The following is a 14,417-nucleotide window of genomic DNA, read 5'->3' as shown; positions in this document are numbered from 1 at the left end:
TGAGAGCAAAGTCTCACTATATTCTCGAGTCTCGGTTTTCAATATTCCCACACACGCCTCAGTGGTCACTGCTGGGAAAGTCAGAGTCATTAGAATAAACTTTTTCAGTTTCAGAGTAGTTAACAGGTGGAATGCATTAGGCAGTGATGCGGTGGAGGCTGACTCCATACACAGTTTCAAGTGTAGCTATGATAGAGCCCAGAAGGTTCAGGAAGCCTACATCCAGATGATTGACAGTTGAGAGGCGGGGCCAAAGAGCCAAAGCTAAACCCCCGCAAGCACAACTAGGTGAGTACTGATAGGTAGGTACTCGTTTACTCGCCCAGAATACGTGAATGAACTTAATAATAACTTTATTGTCTCTGTATCCAGGCGCCGTCTAGTTAAAAGCACGTGCCAGAAGTTATAATAAGCAAATAACAAACTAACTTTTGACATGATGACTTCAATATTGCATTGCAACGTAGCTTAAATGACCATCAAATTAACTACAATCAGATACAATAGCTTCTACGATGGATTGTAGATTTAAATTATGAACTTTATACAGCTTTATAATATGGCACAGGCGAAGGAATGTTACTAGTTTCAGTTGTCGTCATACGGGTTCTAACACCCTTCCATCGTCTAATCTGAAATGGGTATCACTTAGTGGGCCAGCCAGAGGTCAAAGGCCCGCACACGAATATTCCTGCACACAACATTGTCACAATAAACTGACCAATGTAATTAATTTACTATACAACAGGACTACCTGCTTGAGAAACAGTTGAGACAGAGTCAATGTCAGCGAACAGGAAATACACTAGCAGTGATCAATATATATATATATATATATATATATATATATATATATATATATATATATATATATATATATATATATATATATATATATATATATATATATATCAATTCTTAAATGAGACGCAACGGATGTTAATTTAGAAATAAGAATGTACAGCCCAGATAAGTATTATTCTATTGTTTGTGTCAAGGAAGAAGTAGACTACACTACTGTTTGTGTCAAAGGATGAAGTAGACTACACTACTGTTTGTGCCAAGGAAGAAGTAGACTACACTACTGTTTGTGTCAAAGGATGAAGTAGACTACACTACTGTTTGTGTCAAGGATGAAGTAGACTACACTACTGTTTGTGTCAAGGATGAAGTAGACTACACTACTGTTTGTGTCAAGGATGAAGTAGACTACACTACTGTTTGTGTCAAGGATGAAGTAGACTACACTACTGTTTGTGTCAAGGATGAAGTAGACTACACTACTGTTTGTGTCAAGGATGAAGTAGACTACACTACTGTTTGTGTCAAGGATGAAGTAGACTACACTACTGTTTGTGTCAAGAATGAGGGATACTAAGTAGAAGCAACACACGCAATTTGCGGTTTGTTTACAAAGTCGGTGAGAGACCTGCGCAGTGACTCATAAACAGCTGCGCAGTAGCTGCGGCCTTGCCTGGCCTGCGCCCACCCCCCACCCCCACTTACCTTCCTTACCCAAGTACAGTGGGGCGCCTGCGTCAGAGGAAGAGGAGTTATGAAGGAGAGAAAGATGGATGGGGGGTGTGGGAGAATGGGGGGGATGGGGGAGAGGCGGAAGCATAAGGCAGAAATGCTTCAAATCGTGTCTGTCTCTCCATTCAGGGCATTGGAGGCTTGGGTAAGAGGCAACTGGTAGGCTTTAATCTATTTTTAAGCTTTCACACACACACACACACACACACACACACACACACACACACACACACACACACACACACACACCACCCTCCGCCCCCCACCCCCACTACACACACTCGCAGAAACACAATACTTTTACAACTACAAATACATACACCAGGACCCGCACTCCCGCGCGCGCGTGCGACGTGCCGTCGACCACAGAGCCGGCCAGCTGACACCACAACCGGTTCCTACCAAGCCATATAAAACAGACTTTTCCACCAAAACAACGGCAAACGGAAAATTAAACCAAGGTTGGTGAGCTTCGCTGCGGTCGAAACACCCCCCATGTTATATTGGCTATCCTGTATAACGAACAGGAAGGATAACCAATCTTTTGGCTTTTCTAATCTTTTACCTTACAGCAAAAGATTAGAGAACAAAAAATTGCCCTATCAATTAACAAACATAAAGACAATTTGAATTTAAATCATTTTAATTATGTTTCTGAAGAATATCACGTTGATATGCAACTAAACACAGCTAATATGCAGTTACAGATGTTTATTCAGATGTTTATTCAGGTAAGGTATATACATACAAGTGATGTTACATTAATGGATTGATATATAGATAGAGCTAGTACATACAATGCCTAAAGCCACTATTACGCAATGCGTTTCGGGCAAAAATTTACAATTTTCCTTCCGGATGTAATTAGTCTAAGTCTAAAGATAAATTAGTCCTTCCCAGCATATTGCTATTACACAATAAATTTTTTACTGATTTTAATGATATTAATTCACAGGTAAATGGCATTTAATATATATATTTCCAAGGTCTGGGAGTCTGTAACTGTCGCTAACAGAATTAACTGACATGTATGACAGTGTTCTTGGTTTATCAGAATAGTGCAGGACTTGACAGAGAATAGGGTAGGACTTGACAGAGAATAGGGTAGGACTTGACAGAGAATAGGGCAAGACTTGACAGAATAGTACAGGACTTGATAGAGAATAGGGTAGGACTTGACAGAATAGTACAGGACTTGATAGAGAATAGGGTAGGACTTGACAGAATAGTACAGGACTTGATAGAGAATAGGGCAAGACTTGACAGAATAGTACAGGACTTGATAGAGAATAGGGTAGGACTTGACAGAATAGGGCAGGACTTGGCAGAGAATAGGGCAAGACTTGACAGAATAGTACAGGACTTGACAGAGAATAGGGTAGGACTTGACAGAATAGGGCAGGACTTGGCAGAGAATAGGGTAGGACTTGACAGAGAATAGGGCAAGACTTGACAGAATAGTACAGGACTTGACAGAGAATAGGGTAGGACTTGACAGAATAGGGCAGGACTTGGCAGAGAATAGGGTAGGACTTGACAGAGAATAGGGCATGACTTGACAGAATAGTACAGGACTTGATAGAGAATAGGGTAGGACTTGACAGAATAGGGCAGGACTTGGCAGAGAATAGGGTAGGACTTGACAGAGAATAGGGCAAGACTTGACAGAATAGTACAGGACTTGACAGAGAATAGGGTAGGACTTGACAGAATAGGGCAGGACTTGGCAGAGAATAGGGTAGGACTTGACAGAGAATAGGGCAAGACTTGACAGAATAGTACAGGACTTGACAGAGAATAGGGTAGGACTTGACAGAATAGGGCAGGACTTGGCAGAGAATAGGGCAAGACTTGACAGAGAATAAGTCAGGACTTGACAGACACGACAGCAGAAGACGGCAAGACTAGGGAGGTGCAGAGCAAGGCGCACATGGGTTCTTGGGGGGAAAAAATCCACAGGAAGGAACATTCGGAAGGAAACATAACATAGCTTGAGCACATGAGAGAATTATTAAACTTAAGAGTCAATAAAGAGAGAGAGAGAGAGAGAGAGAGAGAGAGAGAGAGAGAGAGAGAGAGAGAGAGAGAGAGAGAGAGAGAGAGAGAGAGAGAGAGAGAGAGAGAGAGAGGAGAGAGAGAGAGAGAGAGAGAGAGAGAGAGAGAGAGAGAGAGAGAGAGAGAGAGAGAGAGAGAGAGAGAGAGAGAGAGAAACTTGCTTACAAACAAACTTTCTCTCATCACCCTTTCTCTCTCTCCTCTCCGCTGCACACTCCGGTTCCACGCAGCCTCCCCCCTCCCGCCTCCTCCAGCAGACACACAAAAGATAGATTTTTGAGCAGCAGAGAGAACGTGTCAGAAAGCCGTCGAGCTCAGACAGCGAACGAATGGGCGAGCGAGAACGGGAACAACTCGACGAGGTATAGACCGAAGCGAACACACTCGAACGAAAACGAGCGAGCCCCTGAACCCGTGAGGGTGTAAACACACTCGGACTTACACCAACAACGTCTGAGTCCTTCAAGGTGAAAGCTGGGAGCGTGAAAGGTCGGTGAACGAACGACATAATAACGAACGAGGACCTCGAACCCTCACCAGCTCGGCATCACACAGCGACATGACTTTCATCACACAGCATGTAACACCATGTGATAGTTGTATGACAGCCTGTCACAGCAATATGACAGCATGTGACAACACCATGACAGCATGTAACAACACCATGAGAGCATGTGACAACACCATGGCACCATGTAACAACACCATGAGAGCATGTGACAACACCATGACAGCATATAACATCATGACAGCATGTAACAGCACCATGACAGCATGTAACAGCACCATGACAGCATGTAACAGCACCATGACAGCATGTGACAACACCATGACAGCATGTAACAGCACCATGACAGCATATAACATCATGACAACATGTGACAACACCATGACAGCATGTAACAGCACCATGACAGCATATAACATCATGACAACATGTGACAACACCATTACAGCATGTAACAGCACAATGACAGCATGTGACAACACCATGACAGCATGTAACAACACCATGACAGCATATAACACCATGACAACATCATGACAGCATGTAACAGCACCATGACAGCATGTAACAGCACCATTACAGCATGTAACAGCACAATGACAGCATGTGACACCATGACAGCATGTAACAGCACCATGACAGCATATAACACCATGACAGCATGTGACAGCACCACGACAGCACGTCACAGCACCATGACAGCATGTGACAACACCATGATAGCATGTGACAACATCATGACAGCATGTAACAGCACCATGACAGCATATAACACCATGACAGCATATGACACCATGACAGCACGTCACAGCACCATGACAGCATGTGACAGCACCACGACAGCATGTAACAGCACCATGACAGCATGTAACAGCACCATGGCAGCATATAACACCATGACAACATGTGACAACACCACGACAGCATGTGACAACACCATGATAGAATGTGACAACACCATGACAGAATGTGACAACACCATGACAGCATGTAACAGCACCACGACAGCATATAACACCATGACAGCATGTGACAACACCATGACAACATGTAACAGCACCATGACAGCATGTGACAGCACCACGACAGCATGTGACAACACCATGACAGCATGTAACAGCACCATGACAGCATATAACACCATGACAACATGTGACAACACCATGACAGCATGTAACAACACCATGACAGAATGTGACAACACCATGACAGCATGTAACAACACCATGACAGCATATAACACCATGATAACATGTGACAACACCATGACAGCATGTAACAGCACCATGACAGCATATAACACCATGACAACATGTGACAACTCCATGACAGCATGTGACAACACCATGACAGCATGTAACAGCACCACGACAGCATATAACACCATGACAGCATGTGACAACACCATGACAACATGTAACAGCACCATGACAGCATGTGACAACACCACGACAGCACGTCACAGCACCATAGTGTTAACGACCAATGAAACATTGGTTCCGGTGGCGCCAGGTAAACGAGGGGTCGTCAAGTCCCCTCAAATGTCCCCAAAGACCTTGAATTCATGGCACGCTGGATACATAAGTATTATCAGCTGCTTGACGTGAGTATACATATGATGAGACAGCATTAAGTATGCCCTCATGGCCCGGCGCTACCATCAAACTCATCACATTACGTAACAAACGCCTCCTATTTACCACTCATGTATATATACATGTTAGAAATATAATAATGATAATTATATTTAGCTGTTTTGGGAGACATGGGATTACATGGATGATTTTCTAGTTTATTAAGAGTGCTAGACCTAAGAGAGGTAGACCTACTAATCTATATCTAATCATTCTGTATCTAAGAGGTGTCACCTCTTAGATACAGAATGATAGGTGCAGGCCGCAGGGTAGGCGATCATCCGAACATCCGGAACTAACCGGCCGGATGTTCTTGTCTTTGCCTTAATAACAGAACTGAGGCGACACATGTACCGTACTTGTTTTTTCACCCCTGTATTTCTAGCAGCTGTGTGTATGTTTCTTCCGAATTGTGGGGAGTTATGTGTATGTCTTTTCTTTGATAGTCACATGTACATATTTTATCCAGTTCTTTGGCTGCTGTGTTTTCTTTAGCTTTGTAGTCATGGGTATGTTTTCCCCTTCTTTGAAAGTCATTTGTATGTTTTCATCTATCAACACTTTTCCATACATTCTAAGAACATACTTCCCAAGATACCCCAAATAAGAATGTTTAGATACGTCAAGAACATTGTTTATGATTTTCCAAGAACAGTGATCCCTGGCATCCGGAGAACAGTGTTCCCAGATTTCCCAAGAATAATGTTCCCGTTACGCCAAGAACAATGTTCCAGACACCCCAAGACCAATTTTCCCGGATATCCCAAAAACAATGCTTTCAGATATCCCACAAGCGCTAACCGGAATACTTGATTTATCATCCAATGTATATCGACTTGAGAATGGTCCAGGACGGACCGAAACGTCGTCGTCCGTTCACTTTCTAGTGTGTGGTTTAGTCAACAATACATATACTCGTTTCATTCTATACACTGAAACAGCTTCTCACTGAATTACTGTTGTGTGTATAAATCTCTCTTTGCCCTGTTTTACCTTGAAGCGTTTCCAATAAACATCTTTTTGGGTTTCATGTTGAGAGTTGCACATGCCGTTGTTTAAGGGAGGATGTTAGGGAGGGGGTTGCCCCGTTGCAGGGAGCAAGAGCAGTGTAGACTTGGCTAGCAGAGTGAATCATCAGCCCGTAGTGGCCACTCGTGACAAAAAAACTGGTTACGGTACAATGGCAGCGTTGTGATGTTAATGTCACCAGTCCAACGACAAGGTAATATTTGACGCTCTGATTACTACGACAAACAGGGGAGGGAGTGGGGTTAGGGGTTATAAATTGATGTTTATCCCTACGGGTTAAACATCAATTTATATGAAGTTTATATATTTATTTCAATTTATATTGGCAGGGGTGATATATTGCCGCTCACCACCCTGTTTCCCTCTACGACAGTAGCCAGGGGGGCCAGGGTAATACATTGTTATCCCTACTACAGCAGCAGGGGCAGGATAACACACTGCCTCCTCACCACATCACAGGAGTAAAGGTTACATTCTTAACCAGAGACGACCTTCCCACCGTTCCCCTTCTGCACGAGTTAATGGCAACACTCAGTAATTAGCGCCCAGGAGCCAGAGCCCGGCCTGACTCCCTCCTGCAGGCCTGAAACACCATCCCTATCTGTCCCTACGCTGTGTACTTGTCTACCAGGGGCTTCGTCTGTCCCTTATCCTCAATCACCAATCATCCTCTTCTTAGTTTCTATATTATTGTCTGGACAAACGAAGGAAGGCTTGTGCGGCAACAGCAAACTAATAAGATTGGAAATATGCGAGTGAATATTTCAGTGCATTCAGCGAATTATGCGTCAGCAGTGTGTCAGCGAATTATGGGTGACCAGGCACTGGGTTGTTACTAGTATGATTGCTCACTCTCTTCATGGGATTTAATTCTCCGTTTAAAGTGTGTGCTGTCGTTTACACCCTAATAATGGGTAAGCAGCTGACGTTTCTCGTCTTCAGATTTGTCTAACTCGAAAGTTTTCTCCGGACAATTCAGTTTGTAGTTAGAAAGTTGGCAAGAGTTTCTTCCTCTTCGTGAAACGGCGTGATCCATCACCGTGGCAGCCTCGGTTCGACTCCCCCGTCAGGCCAGACAGCCTGGTGGCGGAGCTTCACCCTGTAAGCTATAGCCGTGGGGCATATTCCTGGAAAATCATCTCGGGGTTTCCAGCCGTAGGCTCTTTGGGGGGAGAGTGGAAGCGGTTTGGCAGTTCATGAAATAGGAATGCAGCCGGGAGCATTTCAAGGTCAACGCCTACCTCACTACCCCGGCAAGTGTGCCAACTGCTCCATTTCCGGTGTGATGGGCAGTTGCGTTTATCTCCTGACGTTACCGGGCCGTTAAGAATATATTGTGAAGGTAAATTATCGTGTATGTGTGTGTGTGGGTGGCGGTGGGTGGCGACGGGGGAGGGGCAGCACTGCGGGCAACGCGTCACTCCAGTATTGATTGTCACCCCGGCAATCATGGGAGTCTGGCACCCACCCACGCAGTGCCACCCATGACCCCGCATTACCGCAGTGCCGCCCATAACGACTCTCCCGTCCCCCATTCTTCAGAGCCTGGCACCAGGGCCTCCAGGATCGCAAATCACCGGCCGGGGGGGGGGGGGGGGCACTCTTACCGCCCCGCCCCCCTCCTCCCATTCCTCACCCACGAGGAGGCTTCCAGCGAGCCTGGCACCCACCGCGCGCCATCTTGCTTCACCCTACGAGCGCACGAGTCTTCCCACGGTTCAGGTGAGATAACAGGTAACTTGCTGGGTGCCAGATGAAGATATCGGGAGTGAGCGCGGTGCCACAATCAGCTGACATCAGCCAGGGGTGCCGGCTGGGGTCGCCTCACGTGGCAGGCAGCATTGATTGGGCGCGGCCTCACCCCACCTGGTAATCCACTCCACTTTAAACTCCCAGTAAAAATATCCTGACTTACCTTTTGAGATTCTGCTGAGAATAGTATCCTTGTGTTGCTCCACGTGTGGTTCGGCCACTACGATGAGGAGATACGAGCCGGATAAGGGGGACAAGGCCCCCTCCCCGCGGGGTTGTGGGGCGGCAGGGGGCGGCGGGTCGGCCATGACTCGACTCCGCGGCTGCCTCTCGCCACACTGACTCTTCTCCTCCCCGCCGCTCGCCCGCCTAGAGTCGCCCTGCGCGCGCATGCCGGCTCGACTACAGCGACATCTGTCTCTCTCTCCACCAGATTTTCTCCCTTTTGACGCTAACTAGAGATTGCTTGTCAAGCTCTACACTCGGATGAAACAAGGACGAATTTGCCTAAATAATCCTAAATGTGCAACAATCCGTTCTTACACGAATTTTTATGATTGCAGAAAGCCGGCCGGCGACTCCTGTCGGCCCAGCCGGTGGCGCTGTGGCCGATGTGCGAAAATTGGCATGCAAGATTCCGCTATATTCAGCAATGCGTCGTTCTTTATAGTAGAACACTCGTCCTAATCTCTGGAACACTGTCAAATATGAATATATTACATTATTAAGGGTTTAGGTAAGAATAGGAACGCAGATTTGCTAGTGATATCCTGTTGGTGGCGGCCCTGGCTTCTTCCTCGTCTCCGCAGGGGCGGGGCTTCCACTGGCTTCTCCAGACACGCCTATCAAACATTCACCTTATAAAACCTTAAATTACCTGATTAATTTTCTCCTGGTCGCAAACGTTCGTGACATTTCGGAAAACGAAGGCTGCGACAGATGCCAAAACGCCGACAACTGCCGTGATCAGGGAACCGACAAGCAGGAACACTTGTCAACATTGGCTAGCCTTCGCTTCCAGACGCGGCAGGCCAGTCAGGTGTTGGGTGAGTATAAATAACTACCCAGCAGGAGTAAGTTAGTGCTGAAATACCCAAGGGCTGGAGGCATCCATCCCTGGAGTGCTGCATCCATTCTCCTGCTGCTAAGTTTCAATGCCTTATACGTAAAGTATTCCCAGTCGCTGGTAAACCATATCCTACCGATGGTAATCCATGTGTTGACATAAGTAAACCATTTGTAACCATAGGTATTCTTTTCCAGCCATGGGTATAAGCCCTTTTCTACCATAGGTAAACCCTTTTCTGCCACAGGTAATGTTTTCAACCATTAGGGTGTTAATTTATGTTACAAATTGCAGGGTAACATAACGGACGGAAGATCACTGGACTGTTTCAAGCGTAGGTTAGACACATGTGAATGAGTTTTGTTGGGTATAAATACAAGTTGCCTTGCACGAGCCATTAGGCCTTCTGAAGATTCCCTATTATAATGGTCATTGGTAAACCATTTGTCATCATTGGTAAACCAGCAAACACTTGCAGTATTCGTGAATTCCGCCCACACAAACCCAAAGTCATATACATTAATTATGGGCTTATACCACACAAACCCAAAGCCATATACATTAATTATGGGCTAATACCACACAAACCCAAAGCCATATACATTAATTATGGGCTTATACCACACAAACCCAAAGCCATATACATTAATTATGGACTTATACCACACAAACCCAAAGCCATATACAATAATTATGGGCTTATACCACACAAACCCAGTCATATACATTAATTATGGGCTTATACCACACAAACCCAAAGCCATATACATTAATTATGGGCTTATACTACACAAACCCAAAGCCATATACATTAATTAGGAGCTTAGACCACACAAACCCAAAGCCATATACATTAATTATGGGCTTATACCACATAAACCCAAAGCCATATACATTAATTATGGGCTTATACCACACAAACCCAAAGCCATATACATTAATTAGGAGCTTATACCACACAAACCCAAAGCCATTTGCTATATTAATGCGCTTTTCCTTAACAAATCCAAAACAACCAGCAACATTTTCGCAAAATTTTCGCACGTTATCAGTATAAAACAACTAACAAATAAATATTAAACAATATCAAGCAATGAAGACCATTATCAAATCGATTGTGAAATCTTCAATCATTGTGCAAAAAGGACGATTGTGGACATTATCAAGTCCACAATGGACTTGATAAGGGCAAGCACAAGCAACACTCATAATTTGTCAGCCAAACACCTGCAACACTCATAATTTGTCAGCCAAACACCTGCAACACTCATAATTTGTCAGCCAAACACCTGCAACACTCATAATTTGTCAGCCAAACACCTGGAACACTCATAATTTGTCAGCCAAACACCTGCAACACTCATAATTTGTCAGCCAAACACCTGCAACACTCATTTATTTTGTCACCCAAACATCCGCAATACTCATAAATTTAACCACATAAAATCTGCATCATTCACGAACGCATGCAGTGAACACCCTAAACAATTGCAACCTCCACTAATTTCACCGTACTAATGAATGCAAAGCTCACGAATTTAACCACACAAATGCATGAATTGTATTCACGAATTTCGCAGCTAAAACGGCTGCAACATTTACAAAAGTCATCATACATAAACACTTCCTGCAACAGTATACATTTCACTGCCTCATTCACAATATTATTCACTTGTAATATGATGAGGAATTCTCGGTTTTTAAATATGATAAACTGGGGAAAAAATAAATGTGAAAATAAGTCAAAAGGATGTTAATAACTTAAATAATATTTTTTTTTTATTTCCAGACATTGAAACGTAACATAGTTTTAATTTAAATTTGCAATAAAAATATTATTATTAGTAATTCTAATACTTAAAGTAATATTTAGTAATGATTTATTTTTATAATTAATTTAATAATGAGATAATCTTGTATATAAATGGCCAATAATTTACAATAAAAATAAATAAAAATATAGAATACCCGCATTGCTACAGAAAAAAAAATAAAGATCTAGCCTACAAACTTCGTCTATGCAGTGACGTGAAAATAAAAATATAAAATAAATAAATAATAATGACCATAATTATGTTAATACCGATTATTAATTAAATTATTACATAATTTGATTTATAATTTTGATATTATCATTGCTGGGATTACAATCAAGTTTTATATTGTACAAGATCACTGGGTGCTAGCAGTGCACAGTTCAATAAATCCCTGAACTGTATGTTTAACAGATCTCTAACCCTGTCCATGGAGGACAGAAGAAAATGTATATATATGCTGGTTAGCTTTGTAAATGTCTGGCCACGTCTGTGGTAGAAAATAATAATAAATAAAAAAAAGTGCACATTCTCTGTACTTCACAGTAACTGGAAATATTTTTTCGTTATTAGTTCGGAATTTACGAGATGTTTGACTCAGAGTAAATGTATGTTGTCGTTGAAGTCTTTCGTGCATTAAAAAAATAAATTGTATTGCATGAACCTAGCATCAAAACTGTTGTTGGTTATACGTGATGAAGTCACACACGTGGCTCGTGATTATACGTGATGAAGTCACATGTGGAAGCCCAAGTAAGTGGTAGCTATGATCTAAGTGAGCTTTCTTAAATACACACACACACAGGGAGCAGCAGCCACATCTGTAGTGTTAGAGAGCCTGAATGTAAGGCATTGGGTCGACTGGATTTGGTCCAGTACTTCTCCAGATTGGTGCTCCGGTTATCTATTTTCCTCGACGCTTTAAGATAAGCTCGTGTACAAGATTCTTAATGGTGAGTGTTAGTGGTCGTCCTCTCAGTGGTCGTCCTCTTAGTGGTCGTCCTCTCAGTGGTCGTCTTCTCAGTGGTCGTCCTCTCAGTGGTCGTCCTCTCAGTGGTCGTCCTCTCAGTGGTCGTCCCCTCTCAGTGGTCGTCCTCTCAGTCGTTGTCCTCTCAGTGGTCGTCCTCTCAGTGGTCGTTCTCTTAGTGGTCGTCCTCTCAGTGGTCGTCCTCTCTCAGTGGTCGTCCTCTCAGTGGTCGTCCCCTCTCAGTGGTCGTCCTCTCAGTGGTCGTCCTCTCAGTGGTCGTCCTCTCAGTGGTCGTCCTCTCAGTGGTCGTCTTCTCAGTGGTCGTCCTCTCAGTGGTCGTCCTCTCAGTGGTCGTCTTCTCAGTGGTCGTCCTCTCAGTGGTCGTCCTCTCAGTGGTCGTCCCCTCTCAGTGGTCGTTCTCTCAGTGGTCGTCCTCTCAGTGGTCGTCCTCTCAGTCGTTGTCCTCTCAGTGGTCGTCCTCTCAGTGGTCGTCCCCTCTCAGTGGTCGTCCTCTCAGTGGTCGTCCTCTCAGTGGTCGTCCTCTCAGTCGTTGTCCTCTCAGTGATCGTCCTCTCAGTGGTCGTCCTCTCAGTGGTCGTCCTCTCAGTGGTCGTTCTCTAAGTGGTCGTCCTCTCAGTGGTCGTCCTCTCAGTGGTCGTCCTCTCAGTCGTTGTCCTCTCAGTGATCGTCCTCTCAGTGGTCGTCCTCTCAGTGGTCGTTCTCTCAGTGGTCGTCCTCTCAGTGGTCGTCCTCTCAGTGGTCGTCCTCTCAGTGGTCGTCCTCTAAGTCGTACATCACACCTCTTGTATTTAGGTGACAAGCTGCACCCTCCCCTCCCCCCCATGCGCGGGTTCATTGGTGTAGCGGGAGTCGTTGCCGCAGTCGACTCACAACCAAAATTCTGGTTCGATTCCTGCAGCAGGACAGACACGTTTGGGCACCATTTCCTTTCACCTGATGCCTCGTTTCTTCTAACAGTAAATACTAACCCCCGGGAGCTAACTAACTGTTGTGTGTTGCATCCCTGCAGATGGCCTGGCAGGACGTCGATAATGCTAGACAGTAAAAACTGACTATAAAACTTCGGCCTCAGATACGTGGGGTGCAGGGTTCGAGTCTCCAAGAGCCCTGGGGGACGGAAGGCAAAACAGACGTCATGTCCCCAAAAGTGGGAAATCCACCCAGCATCTTATAAAGACCTTCTAGAGGACAGATTTATCTCAATATCCGCCTAACATCCACGTGTCATGTGTATGTATGCTTAAGAAGATAGGCTGGTGTTGTATATGAGTGTATGATAGAGGTTACATTCAGGAGAATATACAAGTTACCGTATCTATGTAACTTTAACATCAAGCTAGGGCGGTATATTTAGCTATGTCGTGCGAATGTCGTCATTTGGAACTTTCCTTGGGCAATTAGACACCTAACCTGGAGCCAGATTCACGAAGCAGTTATGCAAATACTTACGAACGTGTACATCTTTCCTCGATCTTTGACGACTTTGGTTACATTTATTAAACAGTTTACAAGCATGAAAACTTGCCAATAAACTGTTGTTATTGTTATAAACAGCCTCCTGGTGCTTCGGAGCTCATTAACTGTTTAATAATTGTAAACAAAACCGCCAAAGGTTGAGAAACGATGTACAGGTTCGTAAGTACTTGCGTAACTACTTTGTGAATCTTGGCCCAGGTCGTTATATTGTTATAATTAGTTTGAGACTTACGCTGTCGTGACTTCACATTATATATTTTACGTGTTTCGTAAAGCAATCATCCACATACGTCCAGGTCTCTGGAATTACCTTCAGGATATCGTCGAAGTTAATATTTATTAAACGTTGTCTGAGCACTTTACTGTGAGGTACACTACCCTGGGAGCCGGTCGGCCGAGCGGACAGCACGCTGGACTTGTGATCCTGTGGTCCTGGGTTCGATCCTAGGCACCGACGAGAAACAATGGGCAGAGTTTCTTTCACCCTATGCCCCTGTTACCTAGCAGTAAAATAGGTACCTGGGTGTTAGTCAGCTGTCACGGGCTGCTTCATTGGGGTGGA

At 44.4% G+C, this 14,417-nt stretch overlaps 2 protein-coding genes across 3 annotated transcripts in view; one reads left to right on the top strand and one right to left on the bottom strand.

Annotated features, from left to right (window-relative positions):
• The window catches only part of LOC123751782 (titin), a 184,479-nt gene extending 175,634 nt beyond the window's left edge, over nucleotides 1-8,845 (bottom strand). For both annotated transcript variants that reach the window (XM_069332467.1, XM_069332473.1), the window contains exon 1: nucleotides 8,675-8,845. In XM_069332467.1, coding sequence (XP_069188568.1) covers nucleotides 8,675-8,819 — 145 coding nt within the window. In that variant the 5' untranslated portion in view covers nucleotides 8,820-8,845. The remainder of the gene's footprint in view (nucleotides 1-8,674) is intronic.
• A 3,496-nt stretch (nucleotides 8,846-12,341) lies between these two features.
• LOC138370388 (activating transcription factor 7-interacting protein 1-like) lies at nucleotides 12,342-12,923 on the top strand. Its single transcript, XM_069334744.1, has one exon. The coding sequence runs from the start codon at nucleotides 12,342-12,344 to the stop codon at nucleotides 12,921-12,923; it is 582 nt and encodes a 193-aa protein (XP_069190845.1).
• Nucleotides 12,924-14,417: the final 1,494 nt, after the last annotated feature.

The sequence above is a fragment of the Procambarus clarkii genome, chromosome 4 (assembly GCF_040958095.1).
Source record: "Procambarus clarkii isolate CNS0578487 chromosome 4, FALCON_Pclarkii_2.0, whole genome shotgun sequence".
Taxonomy (NCBI): Eukaryota; Metazoa; Arthropoda; class Malacostraca; order Decapoda; family Cambaridae; genus Procambarus; species Procambarus clarkii.
The sequence above is the reverse complement of the archived record's forward strand: the minus strand, read 5'-3'. Positions and strand labels throughout refer to the sequence as shown.